The 24,281-nt window shown below is 38.8% G+C and overlaps 1 protein-coding gene across 5 annotated transcripts in view; it reads left to right on the forward strand.

Moving 5' to 3' along the window:
• IGF1 (insulin like growth factor 1) overlaps window positions 1–24,281 on the forward strand; it is a 146,489-nt gene that overhangs the window by 55,775 nt on the left and 66,433 nt on the right. For 2 of the 5 annotated variants that reach the window (XM_004323127.3, XM_004323128.4), the window contains exon 4: window positions 13,630–20,014. The exons of 1 other annotated variant lie outside the window; for it this stretch is intronic. In XM_004323127.3, coding sequence (XP_004323175.1) covers window positions 13,630–13,689 — 60 coding nt within the window. In that variant the 3' untranslated portion in view covers window positions 13,690–20,014. Of the gene's footprint in view, window positions 1–230; window positions 5,985–13,629; window positions 20,015–24,281 lie in introns of those variants that run through there. 2 more of the 5 variants (XM_033866191.2, XM_073788280.1) reach the window with 1 other exon arrangement.

Below are 24,281 nucleotides of genomic sequence, written 5' to 3' on the forward strand. Positions count from 1 at the left end.
CACAGTGCCTCTCAGTTTCTAGTTGGGGAGGGGGTGGGTGGTGTCAGAGATGAGTCTCAAAGTTCTGGAATATCAGGTCTAGTGACTGAGGTCCAGACACCTCTCCAGCACCAATGATGTCTTCTGCATCTATGGAGCCCAGACATTCTGGGCTGACTCAAAGGCTCTGTCTCCCGGGACACCAAGGGGACCACCTGTTCTCAATGCAATTATTTTTGTGATGTTTACAGTATCAGCCCCCATCCACCAACAAGAAAAAGAAGTCTCAGAGGAGAAGGAAAGGTGGGCCAAAGAAACATCCAGGAGGGGAACAGAAGGAGGGGACGGAAGCAAGTCAGCAAGCAGATGAAAGGAAAGAAGAAAGAGCAGAGGAGGGAGACTGGAGCTAGAAACTGAACACAGGCAAGAAAGGAAAACGGAGGAGAGAAGGACTAAGACAGAGGCAAGGAGGATGAGAGAAAAGCAGACAGCGAGAAGCAAGTGGGAGATGCTATAGAGGAAATGAAGAAAAGTAGGCCCGCTGGAGCTAGAGAGCTCATGTGACAGAAGGAGGAGAAACGGAGAAATGTGGAGAAATTAATAAACGTGGAGAAATGGAAAAGGAAAATGTCATGCCCAAGAAAGTGCAAAGAAAGACAGTGGCAAGAATGAAAAAACAAAAATTATGAAAGAGGCAAATAAAACAATTCCCCTCCCCACCAAAAAAACAAGTAAAATAATTAAAATAAAAATCAAGGCTTTTATATGCATTTTAAAATTTTGTGTGAATTTTACAAGAATTTCCATGTCAATATATATCCAGAGTTAAATATTAGCCCCAAATTCTCAGCAAGAGTGAATTGTGTCATAAAAGTTCCCAGATTTCCTTTCCTACAGTGTCATTGGAGGCTGCATTTCTTAGTCAAGCTCGGGCCAAAGGGCACCCAGTATTTGCCTAAAGGCCCATGAGGCCTGAGAGCTTACCTATGAGAGGAGGTCACTGAACTTTTCTGTGTGCACTTTGGAATCAGACATAAAAGATGTATTAGTGTGATAGGGCTGCCATAATAAAGTGCCACAGACATTTTCACACATTTCTGGAGGCTGGAAGTCCAAGATCAAGGTGTTGTCAGGGTCAGTTCCTCCAGGGACCTGGGAGGGAAGGATCTGTTTCAAGTGTCTTTCCTTGGTTTGGAATTGGCCTTCTTTTCTCTGTGTTTGCACATCATCTTCCCTCTATACAAATCTCTGTACCCAGATTTCCTCTTCTCATAAGGACACCAGTTATATTGGAGTAGGACCCATCATAATGACCTTATTTTCACTTAAGTATCTGTGTAAAGACCCTATCTCCAAATACAATCACATTCTGAGGTACTGGGGGTTAGGACTTCAACATATGAATTTGGTGGGGGACACAATTCAGCCCCAAACCAAAGACTTCTGATGTTTGACTACTGCCTTGTGATTCCATCACCTATAAAATTCTCTCCCTCCCCCCACCCTCTCTCTCATGCATGCACACACACACACACACACACACACACACACACACACACAAATCTAGATTTTTAGACTTGAAGTCCTATGAGTTTCTGCTCCATGGAAATACTAGGGCCATGTTATGTTAGAGCTGCAAAAATCATTTGCTTCAATCCCTTCATTTTGAAGATAAGGATACTGAGATCCAGAAATGGGTAAAGACAGGCTTGGGTTCTAAGCCACCCTCCTCTGGCCAACAGAGAACAGCATACAATCAACAGGGACTAAGAAAGAATTCCAAAAGGAAAAGATAGGGTGGAAATGGCCACATGAAGTCCGCTACTAATTTAATATTTTCCATCAGAAGGAAGGGGATGAAAGAGAGTAAGAGCAGTAGATTTTCCTGAGGGTAAAGAAAAGTCAAGTAGAATCACAGAATTTGAGTCTTAGAGATTTTCTCCTTCAGCTTCCTTGATTTAAACAGTAGGGTTAGGGTCTTCATAGATAATAAAGCAAAAAGCCTCAAGATCATGCAAATTGTGAATTATAAGAGGTGAGAGAGGGTACAAGAGAGAAGTGCTCAGCCAAGCAAACGATGACACTTGGAGTAAGAGGATGACAACCAAGAAGTGAAGCATTTCATCGAAGTAGCCTACTTTGAAGATGTCATGGTATAAAGGAACATTCATTCTACCTGTCCTTCATGCCCCAGCCATGCTTTCTACTTCAGGATCATCCTTCCTCCATGGGTCACTGAAAACCCAGGATATATAATATATGGAGATGCCCAAGGCTCAAGCCAGGAAGGAGGAAAAGGTCTGATCACAAGCATGTCAAAGCGCCACATGGGAGCCAAGACACTGCTGTTATGGTTGCAAAGTAGGTCCTGGCTTATTAGAACAGACAAAAGCCAGGCTGCTGCCTGAGCCCATCTGGCCACCCACCTTATTCAGGAGATGCCCAGTTCTCCTTCTGATACATACATGCTTTGGAACCAGCCTCAGGCATAAGCCAATACCTACTGTTTCTACCACCTGAGAGTAACCCCACAAACAGCGATGGCTTTTCAAGGGACCACAGTTTGGTAGAAGAATTAACAGTTCATGTCCTATGGAAAGATTTCTTAGAAGATTATCCCTTCCCTTTTTCCTTGATGACTGAATCAATGTCAGTTATAACACAGGGCTTTGGATAAACTATAGTTATACCCAATGATGAACTTCATTCAAGAAAATGTAAGGCAAAGACTTTAAAAGAAAAAAAAGGAATAGAACTTTCTAGTTAAAGAATGCTTAACTACCAGACTATTAGTTAAAACCCACTTCTTTTTGCAATGGGTTTTATCAACTCTAAGGCAGTCATATTGAATGCCTACATGTGATTTCTCAATAATATGAATTAAGTAAACAGGAAGAATCTATTGTTGTCTTTCCATCTTACCCCTTCTAGAATCAGTACTAAGCACCTAGTGATACATGGCATATAATGATGGATGAAAGGATGGATGGACATGTGAGTGATATAGGGAGGGGAATAGTCTTAGAGACATAGACCATAAAAGTAAGTAGCACTGCTGAGATGAAATAATTCTTTTTGTCCTTGCATAAGACAGTGAGGCAAGTGCAGCGTAAAAAAGGGAAGGCAGAGGAATTGTGCTTGCACAAGTCTTGCATATTTGGAATTTCCTACTCTAGCCAAAATTGAAATCATTCAAGAACCTACTGCTAAAGGTGGCAACTGGTTGAGTACTTTATAGTGAATGTTACGTTCCTATTCATCCCCTCAATGCTTTCTTGAAGTGAGCAGAGTATTAATCACCATTTAAAAGCCCACTGTTTCAAATGTTTCTTTTAGGGCAAATTGATGATTGTGTGTAAAACTATCAGGAATATGTAAGGAATCATGATCCTTAAATTATTGAAAATATTTTTATTTAGTACCTATGATGTGCAAACCTCTGTACAAGGCAGGAAGGAGAATTATAAAGATTGGAGAGACAATAAAACATAGTGGTCAAGAGTACAGAATCTAGTGGTACAGAGACAATAAAACATAGTGGTCAAGAGTACAGAACCAGACTGCCTGGGTTCAAATTCTGGCTATTTCACTTAATAGCTGGATGGCCTTGGGAGAATCATGTAATTTACCTGTGCCTCAGTTTCCTCATCTGCCAAATGGGAGTAATCATTGAATCTACCTCATAGAGTTGTGAGGATTTATTGAGATTGTGTGTGTGTGTGCATACAAATATATATTATAGTGTTTAAAATGGTGCCTGGCACATAGTAAGCACTATTAAATTTTTAGTTGATATTATGTTACTTAGTTCTTAAAATTAGAGCCATCTGAAAAAGAAATAGGTCTCCTCAAGTAGGAGCGAGGCTCCTATTAACAAAAACTTCAAGCTCAAGCTTACCAACCCTTTCTAGTGACATGGTAGTGTGTTTCGAGCATATGATAGGAAAAGACAACTCGATGACCTAAGAATCCTTCCAACCCAGAGAACCCCAGTTCTGTGAATTATTCCAGCTTCGGTGGAAGCTCGGCTGTCCCACGTGAAGAACCGTTAACTTTTATTTTGAGGTCATAGAATGAACTTTCAGAAAACCACTATTTTTCTCAACCAGCTAAAATCAAATGTAATATGTGTTTTCATTTCATGGTGCCTGAGGAAAATTTAATTGTAGCATGAACTCCAGCTCTTACTAGTTTAAAGTAAAATTGCCAAAATAAATAAAAATGTGGGATATTTCCGGGCTCACACAGCTTCCGGGACATTTCAGTTTCTAGGGCTGCCGATCCGGTGCCTCTCACAAACATTTGATCTTCTTTCAAACATCTCTTGAAAACAAACAAAACCTCATATAGCTTGTAATGTGCGTGCTCTTAGGATGTAAGGGTGGAAAAGAAATGAGCTCCCGAAGAGCCCCTCCCCTACTCTCTCCTCCATCTCCTGTCTCCCTCCCAAGATCACCAACAGGAAACAATGTTTTCTTAAGTAAACTTTGCAATTTCTCAAGTCCACTTGCATCCATGGGGGAGGATGAGGTCTATTGTCTTTGCTTGCCTATGTGAAGGGAATAGGGCTTTTGGCAATATTTACTAGAAAACAACGAGCTGACTTTTAATCCAAGGGCAAAGTTGATAGTCTGGAGTTAAAGTGGAAGCCTTTGGTAGCAAGGAAAAGGTAAATCATTTTAGAGGAAGCAGAATGCCGTTTATGAGGTTTGAAATATCCACTATAGAATTCCTCAGTGATTAAAAGCCCAGCTACTGAATCCTTGGAAAATCAGTGACAATATGTATTGACCTAGGCAAGATAAGTTCACTTTTAAAGAAGGAACAGGCAAGGTTAGCAAAGGTTCTTCAGTGGCCACTAAACTTCCAGACCTGCAAGGTCAAAATCAGCTTCTCCATCCTCAGAGGCCTAACTGAAATCTGAGTACCTTTCCCTGATACCCATCTATTTGGGACTCCTTCTTTAATGGGACTCCTTTAACAGCCTTAGTGCTACCTCATTTTTATCTAGCAACCAAAAGAGATGGTTTAGAAATATATACTCACATTTAAACTCAAGTAGAGAGAAATGGAAATTGAGAACAGCATGGAAATTATGAGAGATGTGGGACAACGGGTCTATGAGTCCATGTCTGGTACTTCTAGAGAGAAGAAACGTCTCACCGCACTAGGAACTCAATCATAGCTCAATGGGCCATTGCTAGATAAGTAACAAGAGCTAGAAAACATTTTCCAAAATTTCCATCTATATTTTATTCACTAATGTGGTTACAGTTTTAAGACCCATTGGTCAGAAAACTAACTCTTTTGAAAAAGTAGAGGTTTGATAGAAATAAGAATGCTAAAAGTCCATCCAACTAATTTTAATTCTAAATACCCTTGTGGTAATTTACAATCTGTAGTTAACTACAGCAAATACTTTTGAAGGGAAGGAGATTATTTTCTCTTTTTTGCTTTTTCTCTGTGCGTGTGTGTGTGTGTGTGTGTGTGTGTGTGTGTGCGTGCGTGCACGCTGGGATTCACATGCCAAAATTCTTACAAAATTCTGTGTAAAATATATAAACATTCACGTGGAGCTTTCTGTCTGGACAGCTCCAAGAGGTCATGTAATCAAAGACCAACCAGCTCCGCCATCCATGAAAATATGATGCACTATTTTCACAGCTGTAGGTAACAATTATGGAAAGACAAAAATTCTAAATGATTACAAGTAAGACCATGGCAGGTTGAGGGTTCGGTAAAGATTCCTAATCAGTTGACGATTGTAGACTTGGGAACATGTGATATTTATGTCATGGTATGAGTGTGGCAAGCTTGAATCATTCATGAGGCATTGGAGGACTAGAAAAAATGAAAAGTATAAAGGAATCAATAAATATATAGCATTATTTTGTCAGTATTGGTTGACCAAGGCCACGATTGGATGGCTCCGGTTTGTCTCTGTCAGTAATGATATTTGTTTCCTTCTTCAAAAAACGCTTGTATGGAAGTAAAAGTACTTTTGGCACAATGCAATGATTCTGATTTTTTTAAAACTGTATACACGCATGAATTATTCTTGCACCATTTTCTGTCTTGGAAAAGCACTGGCTGGCACCATGCATGTTTACTCTTATATGCTGAAGGCTCCCATCAACCTCAAACAGACGCAAATCACTTTAACTTGTCATTGTGTTATTTTGTTCATCCTAAAAGTTCAGAAGAGCCTTCCAAACTTGCAAAATTTCTCTCAATTCAGTGAGGAGGAAAATTCAGAACACAGTATTTGAATGTTCTGCCCAGATTTGTCACACACACAAAGAATGAGTGGAAGAGGGCAACACCCTTTCCTACTAATCCTCTGAACTCATCACTATTGCGTTGAAATGACACTAAAAGGTAACAACCCTGAGCCTTGCATCTCCCCAGAATATTATAATATAAATTACCACATACATGAGTTTAAGTACTCCAGCATATGTTGTATGTCAGATGAAACAATGCCATTTTGGAGGCTTAAGAGAAAAAGAATAATCAAATCCAGTTTTTAGGTAAAAATGTGCTGAATCTTTAGTACATATCAGTGAAATTGCTAGAATCTGGTGTTCCACTTTTTTAAATACCACAACATTTGAACCTTTCAGCAATTCCAAAATCAACTCCCCCTGGGAAACATACTGTGCTTAAAGTTTTTTTTCTTAATTTAAAAATGTAAAACAAACACAAACAGCTAACTAAACAGGCTGCCCATATAATCAACAGTCTAAGCAGCCCTGAAGTATTTTACAACATCCTTCAAGACTATTAAAGGCAACATAAATAACTATTGCCAGCAAGGGAAAATACCCTTCAGCTTTTTTTTCCCTTTCCTTTTTTTTTTTTTTTTTTTTTTTTGGCTGCATTGGGTCTTTGTTGCTGCGGGCGGGCTTTCTCTAGTTGTGGTGAGCGGGAGCTACTCTTTGTTGCAGTGCGTGGGCGTCTCACTGCGGTGGCTTCTCTTGTTGCGGAGCATGGGCACTAGGTGTGTGGGCTTCCGTAGTTGTGGCACGCGGGCTCAGTAGTTGTGGTTCGTGGGCTCTAGAGTGCAGGCTCAGTAGTTGTGGCACACGGGCTTAGTTTCTCTGTGGCATGTGGGATCTTCCCGGACCAGGGCTCAAACCCACGTCCCCTGCATTGGCAGGCAGATTCTTAACCACTGCGCCACCAGGGAAGTCCCTCCCTTTCGTTTCTTCTTTTTTTTTTTTCTTTTTCAGGCTTTTAAACCATTTTGGTAGCTATTTCTTTCTTTTTTTTTTTTTTGAGTAAGTTATACGCTTGGAATTGCATTTATTATTATTATTTTTTAAACATCTTTATTGGAGTATAATTGCTTTACAATGGTGTGTTAGTTTCTGCTGGTAGTGATTTCTTACATCACAGATAGAAATACTTGAAACAGAGTCAGGTGGTGTCCCTTGAAAAATAAGAAAGTTGCCAAGACAGGATAATCTGTGAATAATTATGGGATAAATACACTCCCTAAACCTGGGGATTCCTAGGGATGTACCAGTCACTAGAAAAAAGAGCTATACATCTGCTATCCCAGCACTCAAGGGAGCCCTGGGCACCCAGTAAATAACTACTCTTTCACCAGCCAGAGAAAGGGCAGCACCCAAGCATGGGGCGTGCTTTGACAACAGTAACTATTTTTTAAAAGGCAATAATAATAGCTGTTATTTATTAGGCATATGCTCTGTGGTAAGCACTATCACGAATCACCTCATTCAATCTTCAGTGTTAGCCTGTGAGGTAAATGCTATAATTACCCGCATGGCACAGATTAGAAAACTTGGGCTAAGGGCAGCTAAATGTCTTGCCAAGATCTTGCCCTAACAAGTGGTCAGACCAGAATCCAAACTCAAGACAGACTCTAGCGTTTTAATCATGCATTGTGCTCTCTCTTCTGCATTTCTTCACTGATATATTACTGTACTGCAACCCGCCAGTTGTAAGTTCTGAGACCGGAGTGGGCTCTGTGCACAGCAGGAAGTAGGAAGCCATGCAAGGCTTGCTATGACCTGAACTCTATCCCACCACTCCTGCAGGAGATTTAAATCAATTTAACAAGCATTTCCTGGTTTGCCACTTTGCTCAAAGCAACATGCATCCAGGGAGGAGACAGAGGTGCAGGAACAATGCTACTTGCCCTCAAGGAGCTTACTTGTTAGTGGGGAAGTGAACACTTACATAATTTATGCCACAGCACATCAATGCTCTAACAAAGGTAGACCCAGAGTGTATTCTGACAGCACAGAAGCCAGAACAGACTGGTGTTGCCATCAAGTTCACAAAATAGATCTAAACCAAGGGCCCTTGAAACAGTAGGCTCTCTTGCATACAACTCTGCCAGGTAAATGTGTAAGGGTGATCACATGCAATCACCCTTACACATTCATTTTACAAAACAGGAAACAGAAGGAGAGAAGAATGTAGTGATTGTCAAAGGTCACACAATTCTGCGCTGGGAGCTGGGAGCTTAGGTATGTAAGTCCAGGACCTCCGAGAAACATAAATGAGACTAGGTTAAAGGAGCAAGGATTTCATTAGGGGAAATGCCCGTGTGAAAAGCAATAGGAGAGGATCAGGGAAGCCTGAACAAGCCATCAGAATGCAATGCAAGTCTGACCCCAATGAAGCAGAGGAAGAGAGACAGTTGGGTGGAAGCATCCTAGACTGCTGAACAGTCTAAGCAAAGTTCAGCAAAGCCACTGAGGAGCCCTGGAGCCAAAGCTGGCCAATAAAAGAATCTTGTGTTTCCCAGAAATTGGGTCTGCCTTGGTTTCCCCACCATACTCTTCTTGAGCTATGGGAGGGGCATGCCAGGCCCATCCACTATGGCCAGAGGAGACAATCATATTGGAAAAAATGTGCATTCCCACTATAACCGCATAAAAGATAGGATGAGGTCTTTCCAGAAAAAATAAGTAAATAAGAGGCTGAGCAGACCAATACTGTGCCCAGACTATACATCTCTCACTTTGTTAAAGAGGCAGTTACTCCACCAGGAGCATACATCTCTTGAAAAGTGCACTTTGTCCTTTGGTTTTAAAAGTCACATCCCAAAGCACTGAGTTGATTGCATGACACTCACTCTGCTTGGCTCCCAGAGATGAAAGACTGACCTCACTCTCCTGGAATTTGAACTTGTAATCCCCCAAAATAACAAGACATCAAAGTTGATGTTGAGACATCTAAATCATCCTCTCATTTCACGTGTCTCCAGACCAAGCCAGAAAAAGCTAGAGCACATCCTTTTCAACAGGTAAAGAGCTGACATCTAGGCCATCTCTTCAATCATACACTGCTCTTTCTTTTTTCCATTTTGCCCTGTTAAGGAGAAGGTCAATGCTCAGTTAGAACTTTATGCTGTGCAGTAGGCTGCTAACATTCCATGATGGATGGTATTTGCCTAGCCTTTTTTATACGGTGCCAGTCTTTTCTTAGACTTTATGTCATACAATACCTAACTTGTTTGCAGTGGGTGGAGATGGAAACAGAGTCTACTGAAAACATCACTGCTCCCTCCCTAAAATGTAAAGGGCCTATTATCATCCTTCTTTTAGATTCTGTCTCTTGGGCAAAATCTCATAAAGATAGGCAGGGAGAAAATAAGGGCTTATAACATCTGCAGGGTTAGCTTTTGTTAAATGAATGCTGTGCTACTAGACCTCTATCACTAACCATAAAAACAGGAGTCAGCTCACATGTGATAAGGGAGGGCATCCACTTCCCTAGAGTCTTGCCTTACCCTCCAAACCAGCATCTACCACCATTTGGGATCACGGGCAGCTCATGACATTATCAGTTATCGTTACTGGAAAGAGAATTGGATTTTGAGGCACTAGATATTGTCTTACCTCTTAGAGAGGCAGTATGGCAGAGTGGCTAACTGGTGAGCTCCAGAATCAGAAGGGACTGATACAAATTCCAACCGTGGTCACATCTTCACTGTAAGAAACTAGGAAAGTTGTTTAGCTTTTATAAGCTTCATGTTCCATAAAGGTAAAATGGGCAAGGCACTAGTACCCATCTCCAAGAGAACTATGAGAATTAAATAAGAGAATGTATACAATTAGCACCTTATAACACAGTGTCCAGAACATACAAATGTTCAAGTGATAGAATTGTTATCCTTTTATTAAAATAATAAATTATTTTACTATTAGATCTAGGTCTATTGATTTGTTCCTATGGGACCTCAAGCAAGTCATTAAATCTTAGGGAACCTCAGATTGTGAATGAGACAGATGCAAACAACATCATCTCACAAGGTTGTTGGGAGGGTTCACTGACTACTGTGTAAACTGTAAAGCGTGTGCAAATTTTAATCAAGATTACTAGTATTGCCATTGTCATTAGCTCTCAGCAATCTTAATCCAAAAGTTTGTGGATAGCTTTCCTTTGGAAAAAACCAAGAGCTAGGATGTGCTAAGAGATAAGGAGGAATATGAATGACCCCTTCAGGGCATTTTCCAGCTTCCTAAATACCTGTGTACGGTACACACTGTGTAATAAAGTATATCACAAATTAACCCCTATCAAACCTATTTCCTCGTGAGTTGGTTAACCCTTCCTTCAGAGGGTATATTTCCTCAACCAACCCCAGTGAGCTAAAGGACCAGCATTTTTTTTGTAAATAATCTTACCTTCCCTGGTGTCAATAGGAAACAGTATTTACTCACTACTGTTTTCCTTTCAAAAATCTGTCTAGTTACATACTAGAAACAGTTTCAGCTGGTTTGTTTGTCTTGGACAAGCTGTTGAAGTGAAACGTTTTTGCTTGGCTGAATGTGGGACAGTTTCCTAACCCCTTCAAGAAGTGCGTTGAAGGTGGGCGCCAGCCCCGACGGCTGCTTCTGACATGCCTCCACTTGCCACCCATTGTCAGGTGGCCCGCGTCATTAAATTAAGACAATGAGCAAAGCAACAGATGCAACTGAGACTAAATCCCTGAGTGCCTTTGTTTTGTCACTGTCATTGTCTGCAACAAAGAAGTCACATGTGAGAGCCCGGGAAGAGAGCCAATGCAAACCAGACGACATCCCAGCTGGTTTTGAATGGCCTCCACCGTACGCCTGTGTGCATGGGAACCATGCTGCCTGGAGCAGTGTCAGCTTTAACAAGTGAGTGAGTTTCTGCCCATGACTTTGCCGCGATGCCGAAACAGACCCAGAAGAAATAGGCCAGAAGATCCCTCCACTCAGACTTTGCACTTTACACTTCTGCTTTCAGGGAAAAAGAATCTCTCTGTTGGGGAGAAGAATAAGATCTATATGGTTGGCCAAGCTAACCCCAATCCTTTTTGCTACAGCCCTCACGAATTTGAAGAGGGAAGCACAGAAGATACCTGAATTTTTTCTTCTGGAAATCTGAGATTACTTTGGCTTGAGAGGAAGACTGGAGATTAAATACCTCATGTGCTTTCTTTTTACTTGTTACCATCTCATTCTGGAGCATTTTCCTAGTTGGGGCTTTATCCAGATTCTTAAAAATCTTCTTTTTCTAAGTTGGCATGCCTCTTAAACAGAAAAAGAGGTATTTTTAGACCTGTTGGTAAATTTGGTTACTAGTTTGATAGACTGATAGTGTCCTTAATAATAGCGATTGTGGGGTTTTGATGAGCCATATAAAATCAGCAGGGTCTACTGAGAACTGAACAGGAATGTTTCAAGGAGTTTGGGACAACAGTGTCTCTACTCTGTAGCCCCATATGTCTTTCTTCCATTTTCTGGAGAACTCCTTTAAGGAAGCAGATTAAAAGGTAAGATTAGGAAGGAATACAAACTTTACTGTTAGCTTAACAGCAGATACTTTACTGTTAGCTTAACAGCGGAGCAACAAATGCGTAGAAGTTGTACGATATTTGGGGGGAAAGTGGCAGGATGTTAAATGACAGCATTTCAAGCTATCCTATACAAGTGCCCAATTTCTCCCCACAAAGTTTTTTTCAGTGGCCACTGAGCTAGATATTTTACTAAACATCTTTACACAATGATCTTCCTTCTATTCAGTAGGTACAAGATATTTTGACCGTCAACTCACAAAGTGCTAACTTGCTTTTATAAAGGTCTTGGTGATAACTCTAATGTTCCAGGTAGAGCCGAAAAACATGTGTAAGAAAAATTATCAAATCCCTATGGGTCTTCGTCAACAGGTACAACTTCCAGGGACTGGTAGTTGATACTGCCCCACCTTCTCACCCTCTCCAGTTCTCAGGGCTTAAGTGATCTCCAAGGTCCCTTACACTGATCTCTAAACTTCTAACAACGATTGGGTGATTGATCATTTCCTTAGCCAGAAGGAAGAATTTGGAGATTCCAGTCACCATGGTGAGAATTCTTGGTTTTGGTCTGGATGGAAAATGTTCCCAGGAAAAAGGACACTGAATCCTTGAACCTCACTCTGTACCAATAATTATCTACTACATCCTTCTCTAAGGGCCTCCTGACTAGAAGTGAAACCAAGACAAGCAGCACCTGATGTTTATGCATGCAAATGTTATTTCCTCCCAGATTTTATGTTACATCTTATTTGTCTAAATTAATGTTGCTATTTAAGTATATTCAAGGATAAAATAATAATTACAGAAAAAGTATAATGACTTGATTCTTCACATTATCAGAGGCCCATTATATTCATTCATTCATTCAATTCATTCTGCAGCTATTTATGGAGCACCTGAAATGTTCTGGGCACTGCTCTAGACATGGGGCTGTAACAGTGAACAGAGACAACTCCCTACTATCATAGGGCTTCTAAGCAAAACTCAATATTCCTTGGATAACAGAATTGCTTGTTGATAGGTGAATGGTAGCACCAAAGCAAGGAATCCAGAATTTTTAATCCAAGAATGGTTACTTTCCAATAAAGATGAAATAATAGTAAGAAGAGTAAATAACAATTGGTAATACTTACATAGTGCTTACCATGTGCCAGGCCTATTATAAGTGCTTTTATGTTCTAATTCTTTAATCCTTAATCCTACAATGTAGAAACTATTATTATCCTAGTTTATGGATGAAATTGAGACACAAGAGATTGTCACTTGCACAAGTTCACATAGCTAGAAAATGGAAGAGCTAGATTTGAGCACAGCTTAGAATGTCTGTGACTTTATAGATTCTAAATCAACTACAAAAATTCCCAATCTTCTCAAGCTCTGCCTCTCTCCAAAGGAGATAAAGAAAAAATGAAAAAGAAATAGCTCCTTTTTACAAAAACTAAAACAGAACAAAATGCAATAAAACAACAGAGGATGGTCCCAAAATGTGATTTTTTTTCCTCACTAGGAAAAGATGTTCCAGTCCAGAAGACAGAATTTTAAAGGATCTCCTTCCTGTCAAGGAATCTGTGATAGTAGCTGATGAATAAAAACACATTTTTGTGTAATTATAAAGCAATCTGTGGTTCCCATGCCATCAAGGATAAAGAGAAGCCTGAGTGAGGTTTGGCTAAACTAAAAACTACAGGCCCATCTACCTATATGTCTTTCTCAGGAAAACTTGGCCCAAGCTGTCTGTTAAATTGAGTGGTGAGGCATAGATATGAAAGGTTGAGAGCCAATGTTAGAAATAGATAGGTAGCATACAAAAAACTTCATCAAAGTAATCACTTTTTCTCCCTTATTTTTAGGAAGTACATTTGAAGAACACAAGTAGAGGGAGTGCAGGAAGCAAGAACTACAGAATGTAGGAAGACCTTCCTGAAGAGTGAAGAATGACATGCCACTGGCAGGATCCTTTGCTCTGCACGAGTTACCTGTTAAACACCAGAAGACCTACCAAAAAAATAAGTTTGATAACATTTCAAAAGATGGGCATTCCCCCCAATGAAATACGCAAGTAAACATTCCAACAATGTCTTTAGGAGTGATTGTTAAAAGCTTTGCACCTTGCAAAATGGTCCTGGAGTTGGTAGATTGCTGTTGATCCTTTATCAATAATGTTCTATAGAGAAAATATATATAGAGATCTTAGTCCCTGCCTCTCAAGAGCCACAAATGCATGGGTGTTATATAGATCCAGTTGCACTACATTTGTCTCTGAATCTTGGCTGCTAGAGACATTCATTCAGCAGCCTTATCTAAGTGGTTTATTAATTTTTTTATTTGCACTTCTTTCTACGCAACACAGGCTGTTTGTTTTACAGTGTCTGGTAATCTTGTTCGTCTGTCCCCCTCCCCCCTTCATCACCTTTTAATTTGCCAAATTTGGCCTCCTCAATAGCAGCAGCAAGCAGTCAGATAGAACACCAATTTTTAACCCACAAGATTGCATCTGTGGCATTTGTACCAAACATAAGTTGGATGCATTTATTTTAGACACAAAGCTTTATTATTTCCACATCTTGCTAAAAAAAATTGCAAGTAGTTGCAACTTTGAGGCCAATCATTTTAGGCATATGTTTTAAGCATAGAAAGTCTCAAACTCTGAATGGTTCCTTCAAATGATGAGTGAGTGTGCGACCTAATCAGTACTTCTCTCTTTTTATTTTTTCCATATAAAGCACTATGTAAATTTAGCATGTCAATAATACAGGATGTATCAAACAGTATGTAAAACTCTGTTTTTTTAGTACAATGGTGCTATTTTGTAGTTTGTTATATGAAAGAGTCTGGCCAAAACGGTAAAAGGTGAAAGCAAATTCAAAGAGGAAGCCTGGAGCCAAAGGTGACACAGAGGGGAAGGGTACTCAAAATTTAACCATTTGGGAAAGAAAAGTTCCCCAATTACGCCTTCCAGAAGAAATAAGACACAAAGTCCACTGATGCAAATTTGATTGGCGAGTCCAGAGAGGAGTAGAAGAAGCAGAAGGCTAGGAATTTTAACAGTCCTGGTTTCTTATTCTCGCTGAAGAAACAAACATCTGCCGACTCTGTCACGGACTCACCACTCTGTGACCTTGGGCAAGTCACTTCACCTCTCTGTGCCTCAGTTTCCTCATCTGCAAAATGGGGGCAATATGTCATCTACCTACCTCACAGGGGTGGTATGAGGATTAAAAAGATAAAGCTCCAGATTTTTATCCTGAGTTGCTATGAGGGCGTCAAGATCAGAGCCCTTGAGTTGCTGGGATGCAAGGAATTCTATGAACAACTCATTCACAGCATAGCTAGAAAATTGATAAGCTGAATGCTCCTGACATGCCAGTTCTTGTCAGTGAAGCTATCCAACTAACTATCCAACTAACTAGTTGTTAAAAGCTAACAGCTCAATCTCTTTTAAAACACTTTTCAAAATAACCTAGAAACATTTGATCTGCAATTTGATTTTGAATTCTGCATTTGGATTTATGAATACAAAGTGAAAAGAGAGGAAAAGAAAAAAGGAGAAAAACAAAGATTTCTATCAGCGAAAGGATGATTATTCCATTTGCTAGCACTTACTGACTCTGCCGGGAAGTTACTAATAACCTAATAATCCTTCTTTTAATATTATAAATGATACTCTATTCATTTTGAAAAACAGTTCTTTCCGCTTTTCAAGTAATCTAAAAAAAGTCCCAAGATTTCAAATATTGAAATAATAACTAATAAAATGTCACAAATTTACTTTCTTTAATGAATTTTGTTCTTATCCTTGGAGATACTGATATATACATATATTTTTGGTTAAAGTATGCTTGACTAGAATTGCTAGTTGAAAGACAAACATTTCCTTCACAGCTAGAAATTTTCCCTCATGTCTGCTTAGAAGAGTGGCCTCTAGTCCTCTGTGGATGTGTCTTATCCATTCAACTGAAAACTGGTATCAAGAAAATCCAATGATGAGGACAGGTCCATGCTGACCTAGAAAATATTTCCTGTCTACATATCAAGATTTTCTTATTAAAACAATGAATCATCCATCATTCAGATCTTTTTATCTGCCTTAAAACTTTTTGGTGAAAAGCAACCAGGCTTGATTATTCCATGCAAACTATATCCCTTTTATTCTTGGAGAGTGTACATGCAAAACAAAAATAACATCTTTAGTCTTCATCCCACTGGTTCACCTCAAGGTTCAGAGGCCAGAAAAAAACAAGATTTCCTGGATCTCCGAACATATGCAAAAAGAAAGCCTATTTAATGGACACCTCTGGTCAGCCAACTAGTATTTTAACCTTAGTCCACAGTGTTATCTGAATTTAGCACCCCTGGCATGCAGAGCTATGTTCTGATCACTGTGGACAGATGTAAAAGAAACCATAGGTAATTTTGCCCTTCATCTGTCTTCTAGACATATAGGTTCTATGGAATGAGATGCTAGACCCATTTTCCCAAAATGGCACTCTGATTTTTATTTCTTATTCCTAGTGTGTACCTTTTAAAATTACTATAAACAACGCTTTACATGCAACCTTCTGCAGACCTGTAAGTTTCCAGACATAGTTGAATACGGTAATTCTACGAGTGTCTATGACTTATTTCATTCACTTAATAATTCCGTTCACAGCAAAAAATACCCCAGTGAGGAAAGCTTACATATGTGAAGTCATATTACCCTTCTTAACTTTTTCTAGTACATAGTCCTTTCTAACTGTATCATAAATTAGCTAATTAAAAATTAACTAATTATACTAACCCACTATCTTATTTTCAAATGATTTAAAACTAGAAGACAAATTGCTGTCAACTCCAGAAGTCAGCTGATCACTATATTCTACAGCAGAACGACCTGGTACTGACAGAAGGAAGCACATAAAATCTTACAACTCAAAACTTTATAAGCTTTGCTTTAGAATTTTGAGATGAGGCAATATCAAGACGTTTATGAAAGAGCTATAAATACTGGTAAGAATGAGCTTTTAATTTATGGGTTGATTTCCAGTTTAATTGACAACACTGAATACCTAGGTCAAATTTCCATTCCCACTTCCCCAAATAGTATAATTGTATTATTCGAACATTTTAAGATGAGGAAGCTCCACTGAAAAAGTTAAAGCATCTTTCCATCAGAATCCACTCTTCTAGAGATAAAGAAAAACTCTCCCAATACCCACCCTACACACACACACACACACACACACACACACACACACACACACAGACACGTGCACACACACACTCATCCTAAGAGTCCAATGGAATACTGAGAAGAAATCACTTCCTTGAAAAATCTTAAAAAAAAAAAAAAAAAAAAAAAAGCCTGGCCTCCCTTGAGAATCCTTCCCCTCCTTGGAATGTCAGTGTTTGTGTAGATGAAACCATCTCATGCACTATGACTTCAGGGTTTCTGTTATTAGTTTATGCACTTGGGAGAATGCTTAAAATGGAAGATGTAGCACATTTTGCTTTCCCATTTATTGTTTGGCCAGCTATGCCAATGTGGTGCTATTGTTTCTTTAAGAAAGTACTTGACTAAAAAAAAAAAAAAGAAAAAAGAAAAAAAAAGAAAGCATAGACATATTTTTTTAAAGTATGAAAAAAACAATTCTTTAGATAGATGGCTTAAGAAAATAGCATTAGGTCTAGTCACCACCACCTTTCAACTTTATATCACTCACAAGTAGTGTACTGTTCACCAAATTGTGAGTTTGGGGGTGCAAGGGCAGAAGAAGGAAATTTTTTTAAGTTAGAAGGCTCCATTATTTTGTTGGCTCTCAAACTCAATAAAATTAGCAATATATTATCCAATATGAACACCTTGATTCAAGAGCATGGAGTATAAATGGGAAAGAAAAAAAAAAAGACCTTATAGGCAAATGGCAGAACTGAAAAGATGATTAAGTTACTCATTGATTGTGTGTGTGCGCATGTGTGCGCGTGTGTGTGCATGTGTGTGCGCGCGCTCTCTGCTCTAAAACAGGTATTCAGCAAGTGGAGAAAATAAAAACAAAAAGAAAAATGCATAGATTCATCTTCTAAAAATAGCTTCTGCCACATCCCCCTTGAGTAATTCTTTGGAGTTTACTGGTTTATAGAAGATATTCTCCCTTCACCTAAACATCTCAAAGAGCAGTAGCTCTCATAAAAAGCAATCACTGATCTCATTGGGAAGTGTTGGCAAGTATTTCCTTCTGAGATGGGGGTTATCTACTGATAAGGAAAGAGAAGAATTTATGAGAAACCGTTGAAAGAGATGGCTAACAATCTGTGAAGATTTTTTTGTTTTTGTTTTGTTTTGTTTTTTACTTTATACAGTCTTTATGAATATCTTAATGTTCAAAAATGACTTGTTCTTTTTCTTCTTTTTTTATATTGGAATGAGGGATGATAAGTTAAACCCACATAGACTCTTTAAAACTATAGGCTAGATAGAAATGTATGTTTGACTTGTTGAAGCTATAATCAGACTATTTAAAACGTTTTTGCTATTTTTAATCTTAAAAGATTGTACTAATTTATTAGAGACATCCTATTTGGTTCTCTTCATAAGAAAGAGCATTCCTACTCAAATCACCTGGGCTTTCCCATCAATGTTTTCGAAAGATAAATCTGATTTATGCATCATTATGGCATCATTTATTTTGAAATTTTAAAATAAACTAAGCGCGATTCTTTATGCCCCTCTCCTGCAATGCTCATAAAGTCCAGAATCTGAAGGGGCTAAAACAAGAGGAAAATTTTGTTGATTCTTTGTTTTTGGTTTGTTTGTTTGTTTTCAATGCTAGTGTTTAATCCTATAGTACATATTTGCTTATTGCTATGTTAATATTCTAAAAGACTTTCCTGTTAGGTATTAGAAACTGATACATAGATATCTTTTTTTGTGATTTCTATTTAAAAAAAAAAAGGAGATGAGAAGACTGTCTGAGCTTTAAGTGCGTATGGTACAGGATAAAGATACAAATTTAAATAACCAAATCCTATCTGGAACAATACTTTTTGTAGGAAACCTCTCACAGATGAGACAGAGGCCCAGGGAGTTTTTGAAACTGTCTTTTTTCCTCTTAGTCCTTGTTCATTTAGTATCTGCCTCAAAATTTTGTAGAGGGCTGACCAAGCTGAAACCCTAGAATTAAAGGGGGCTCTTTTAAAGCATACATTTCACATGTTCCTTCTTAATTTATGATGCCACATTGATCTTAAAGACGGTCACCGTTTCTCCCCATTCTTCAGCTGTCATTGATAAGGTCTTTCAAGAAAAAACAACTTAAAAAGAGAACACAAAAGTTCAAATGTTACTGCCCAATTGAAATGTAAGTTAAGATAGAGATAGTTTCTCCCATTTAACCCCTGCTGAATCACCTGTCACCTTCCAAATGACCTTCACAATCCTTAGAATATTCCTTTTTTTAATTGTCCAGCCCTACTGTATCTAAAAATTAAACATTACTCATTTTCTTTTGCCCAAAATGCACTGATGTAAAAGTAGGAAAAATGAAAAAAGAACTCGAAAATCCCTTCCAAACCACCCATTGGCCCCACTCACCTACCCATAGCAAGGTCACTACTGTTAATCCCTTAATCTGATTTTGTTTGGATATTTATCTTGTACCTGCTGCTAAACACACTGCAGGAGGGACTCTGAAACCTCAAGCCACCTACTCACATCTCTTATCTGTGTCTGTGTATTATTAAAATGTCTATTCAAATATCAAAAACTTTCAAACATCATGTAGCTTGTATTCAATTTATACAAAGGCCCCAAATACTATGTCAGATCTCTTTTTTGCTGAGAGAGCTAATGAAGTGTGAAAACTGGGATTACATCATGTGTTTTGCTTCATTTGTTTTTATCACATTTAGGCCAAGTGTGATAAATAAACTTACAGACACTGAATTAATCTTCCCTGCTACTTTGAAACCAGAAAATAATCATTGGTCATTGATTTTATCTGTCTTAGTTCAAAAGCATATTTTTTATTAAATTAACTCTGATTGTATTTGAAATTATTATTCAATTCATTTATGGCAGAGGAATATCAATCCTAACGACTTCTAAAAATGTAACTAACTGAATCATTATCTGACATTTACTGTTTAATAAGCATATTTTGAAAATGTATGGCTAGAGCGTCATAATAAAATGATATATCTTTCTTTAGTAATTACATTAAAATTAATCATGTTTGATTAATTAGTTCTTTTGGACAATGTTGGTGTAATGTGTCATTCCTTAAGAATTCTATTGTCATGTAGCATTTTTATTAATTAAGGTCATTGCAACAAATAAACATGAAAACTTACCCAGAAAATAAAACTAATCATACACCAGAATGGAGATATCTTATAGAATTTACAGATTATATTTAAAAATAAATGTTTCAAAGAACTTGGACAAACTCTGTAAGAGATGTATGAATTGTACAGTAGATGCATTAACAATAAAGCAGGTTTAAATAACCCATCCCCACTTACCATAACCCAACAGTGAGTTATAATCCATGACAAAGCATTTGGGAAAAGGTTTTCTATCACGTAGGGTACATAATATACAAGTAGCATTTAATACACTCCCAATATCGAGAAATGTTATAAGAATGTGATCTCTCAACACTGAATTTCTGTTTCAATAAATCTTTCTAATCCTTTACTGAATAGATACTGTGAATATCAAACTCACAGTAGCATTTGTGGGAGCACAAAGTGGAAAGATTAGTGATTTCCCTCTTGTTATTTGAAAGCATCTCATTCTATTTCCCTTTTCTTAAACCGTCCATGAGTTATTTGGAAAGCTACCTAAATGTAAAAAAGGCTCATGAGATTTTGTACTTGATTTTAAGGAACTAATAATATTACTAAAGTTTCCTGTATCATTTTCCCACGTGGGGCTCACCATCACGCCCAACTTCACTCACTCAAAGTATCCATGGTTCTCCCTAGGCCCAACAAGAGGACTAATCTCCTCGTTCTGTTTGTGCTCTGCATCGGACCTCCCGGGGCCAAAAGCTTCTAACAGCAGGGCGTGCACGCCTGCGCATGCCCATGGCTAGCCTGGGGACAGCCTTTTCACTAAAGGTTTTGTGGACGTTGAAGTAAGAGGGCAGAAAGATCTCAATCATCACTTTCATCTTAGTAAGATTCCCTTCCTCTCTTCTGCATACTTTCCCAGGAATTACTTCCTATCCAACCCTTCATCCTCTCTCTTAGAAAGAACTGGCAAGAAAATTCTGCTACTTCCTCCATCACAGCTTTGCCCGTAGTGGGGATGGGGGCAGGCCCGCTCACCTTTTATCATTGTATATGGCCGAAAGTTGTTTTTCCCTAAACAGAAGAGCAATTCTGTCCCTAAGGAATTCTGTCTTCCTTTAAGATCATCTAGGCCACATTACAGCCTCTTTTTGAAAATGCTATTTTTCCTTCCTGTAAGATCTGTGTGAGTGATAATTACCACCACCCCAACAATGGTTAATATTTGCTGAGAACTTACCATGGGTCAGTCACTATATCAAATGGTTCACCTATGTTATCTCATTAGTCCTTATGAAAACCCTATGTGTCAGGCACTGCTATGAACCCTATTTTACAGATGAAGAAATGGAGGCTCAAAGACATTATTTAACGTACTGAAGGTCACAGCCAGGCAGGGTAGGCTTCAATCTGGGTTTGAAGACATCAAACCTGTGTTTTCACTACTTCACCATTCATGCCTCAATCCAGACACAAGGACAATTCCAGGTACCGACAGTCACCTTCTTGTTCAAATTTGGTTGTACATGCTAGAAGCAGAAATATAGCTAACTTTGAGTGATAAAATATTTTTGAATATGGTATTATTAAGATAAATTAGAATTTCTGCTCAATAATCAATATATCTAACTGGGCTTTTAACCTTACCTACTGCCATTCCTCTACTGTCCACATCGCAATGTCATTTCGTGATAGTCCTTCGTATCACATATGTAATACCCAATGGTAAGTCAATCTCAGTGAGAAAGGGTATGTCTTAAGCCCTTATACAGTCCAGAAATAAACCATTTATGCATAAGTAAAACTAGAAGTTGATCATAAAGAATCTTGCCAAGAGCTCTGGCAACACTACACCTATTGTTCTCCTGACAGTTTGTCAAAGTCACTGTGGTCTCAAGGAATGTGGTTGAAGCAAGGCTTCCACGGACAAAAATGTGGACTCACAGAGTCCATGTTCCTATATCCCTGTCCCTCAAAAAGCCCTTAGTTATCCCACTCTAGGGATTCCCAATGGGTACAGTTCTAACCCTAGATGGCATTTTGGAAACATGCAGGGACATCTGCAGTTGTCAATCACAATGACTGAGGGGGGGGGGGTGTTATAAGGTATTTATTGGGCAGAGGTTAGAGCTCCAGACACTTCATGTAGATGATAAACCTACTTATAATTACCTAAGCCTAGAATATAACTCCAATTTTGTTTATAAACTCAAAGTATTTTTGCATGATTTTTATATAAGCTGAATTTTCCAGGAATGCTACCACTGTCAGTCAGTGGTAGTACTGACTACCACTGTAGTCGGTATATATACCACAGTATAAAGGTGGTACTTTATTTCGTTTGGAACTTTACCAAGCATTGTCCACTGTTCTAGAAAAAACATCACTTATAGCAATGCTAATTGTACTATTTGAATCTCTCTACTTGCCACCTGTATCAGTAGCTGTCACATTCATAATTCTCCACATAGGGGTAAATTAGCTGACCACTTCCCTATGCTTTCCAATAGAGTTGGGCCTTAGCATTTCTATCTTGTAATGCATGTTATTTTCCTATGAACTGTTTTCATTATACTTTATATTACAGTTCAGGCATCATTTTGATTTTTGTTGAAATTGTGTATTATCTATGAATTTCACTTTGGGATATTAAAGGGTATATCATAACATGTTTGCTATGAAAAGGGGAGCTTTGGGTCTGATAGGGATGAACACAACAATTATAATCCTGCCTGAGTAATAATGCCAGATGGATGGCAGAGCCTTTGCCCTCTTCCCAGTGAGGCATTTAAAGTGTAAAGCTGGGCCGAAAGCTTGTATCTTCCTCACCTGTTTATGGATAGAGATTAAACCTCTTTGGGATCCAATAAAGGATAATGGTTATGGTTAATACAACATCTGGTTTCTAAATGTTCTTTCCTTCACCCTGTGATGGGATGAGATGATTTTGAAAAGAATAAAGCAATCACTAAAATCAGAAACAGATGTAAATTGGATTTGAGACAATACCATCAGTACATCAAAAGTAAAATTTGACCTTGGATTTCAAGCAAGGTTGGAAATGTGGCCTAGAAGGGAGGTTTCTCATTTTAATGGTTACTACCAGGAAAGTTAAAGATTAAGTAACTGTCCCATAACTTCCTAACTATACTTTGTTTATTGAACTCAGTGGCTCCACCTTAGCCTCCAACCTACTCCAGGGGGAACAGTGGGAGTCTCTCCAAACGGAAATTTGGGGGGTTCATAGTCTCTATTCACGGCAACTTCTCTATATAAGTGCTGTGGTTGAATCCATCAGTCCACCCCACAAACAGGGAACTCTCTTTCCCAACCCCAAATGTCTAAAAGATGTGATAGAGAGACAGACAGATAGACAGACAGAGATGGAGAAAGTGCTCCCCTAGAGAGAGAAGGAGACAGCAGTAATAGAGGCAGAAATGATACCTAGTATTGTACTCTCCACCTTATTTGGCCCAGATCTTCTAATTCAGCCACCATTCTAGAACCTAAAATATTCAAAGATAGGTTACTCCAAGACCAATATTCTCTCCCTATTTTTTCTGTCTCTCTCTTCTTCAAAAGGCTTTGGGAATGGAAACATTTCCATTCCTCTCCTATAGCCAAGTAAATTCTCTTAGTTAATATTGAAAAGTCTCTTCTGGTATCTCTAGCCCTCACTGCAGTAGTAAAAGATACAGTGAAATAATTAAATACATATTTATGCTAGAATGTACTGGATGTTTATCTGTTTGCTCTCATATCCATTTCCCAACATTCTACATTTTCCAGCCACCCCCCCCTATTTTTTTTCTGATTTCCAGGTAGGCTTGGCTGTAGGAGACACTAAAAAAATGGAGGGCAGGAAGAAAGTAGAAGCCAGAGTATTCCTGCCTTTTCTCTCTGCTTCAAGCAGCATCTTCAGCAGTAATTGCTGTTCCTGCCCCCCAACTTGAAGCGGCACCCTGTCCCCTCCGTGGACCTAGATCCATCCAGATGGTTCTTCTCAGATGGGAACACTACTTCCTCTCTGTGTCTCTCGAGTTCTAGGGATGGTAGTGACTTCCTGATGATGTTAATCTCTGGGTTGACTCCCATCTCTTATTTGGCTACTCATCTTTTCCATCACCTGTACTAAATCCCCTCTGTTTAAAATACCTAGAATAGTTTCTGCTGCCCTCTCTGGACCTTAACTAATACCCACAGGAATAACATAGTGGTAAGAAACGTGAGT

This window comes from Tursiops truncatus, chromosome 11 (assembly GCF_011762595.2).
Source record: "Tursiops truncatus isolate mTurTru1 chromosome 11, mTurTru1.mat.Y, whole genome shotgun sequence".
NCBI lineage: Eukaryota > Metazoa > Chordata > Mammalia > Artiodactyla > Delphinidae > Tursiops > Tursiops truncatus.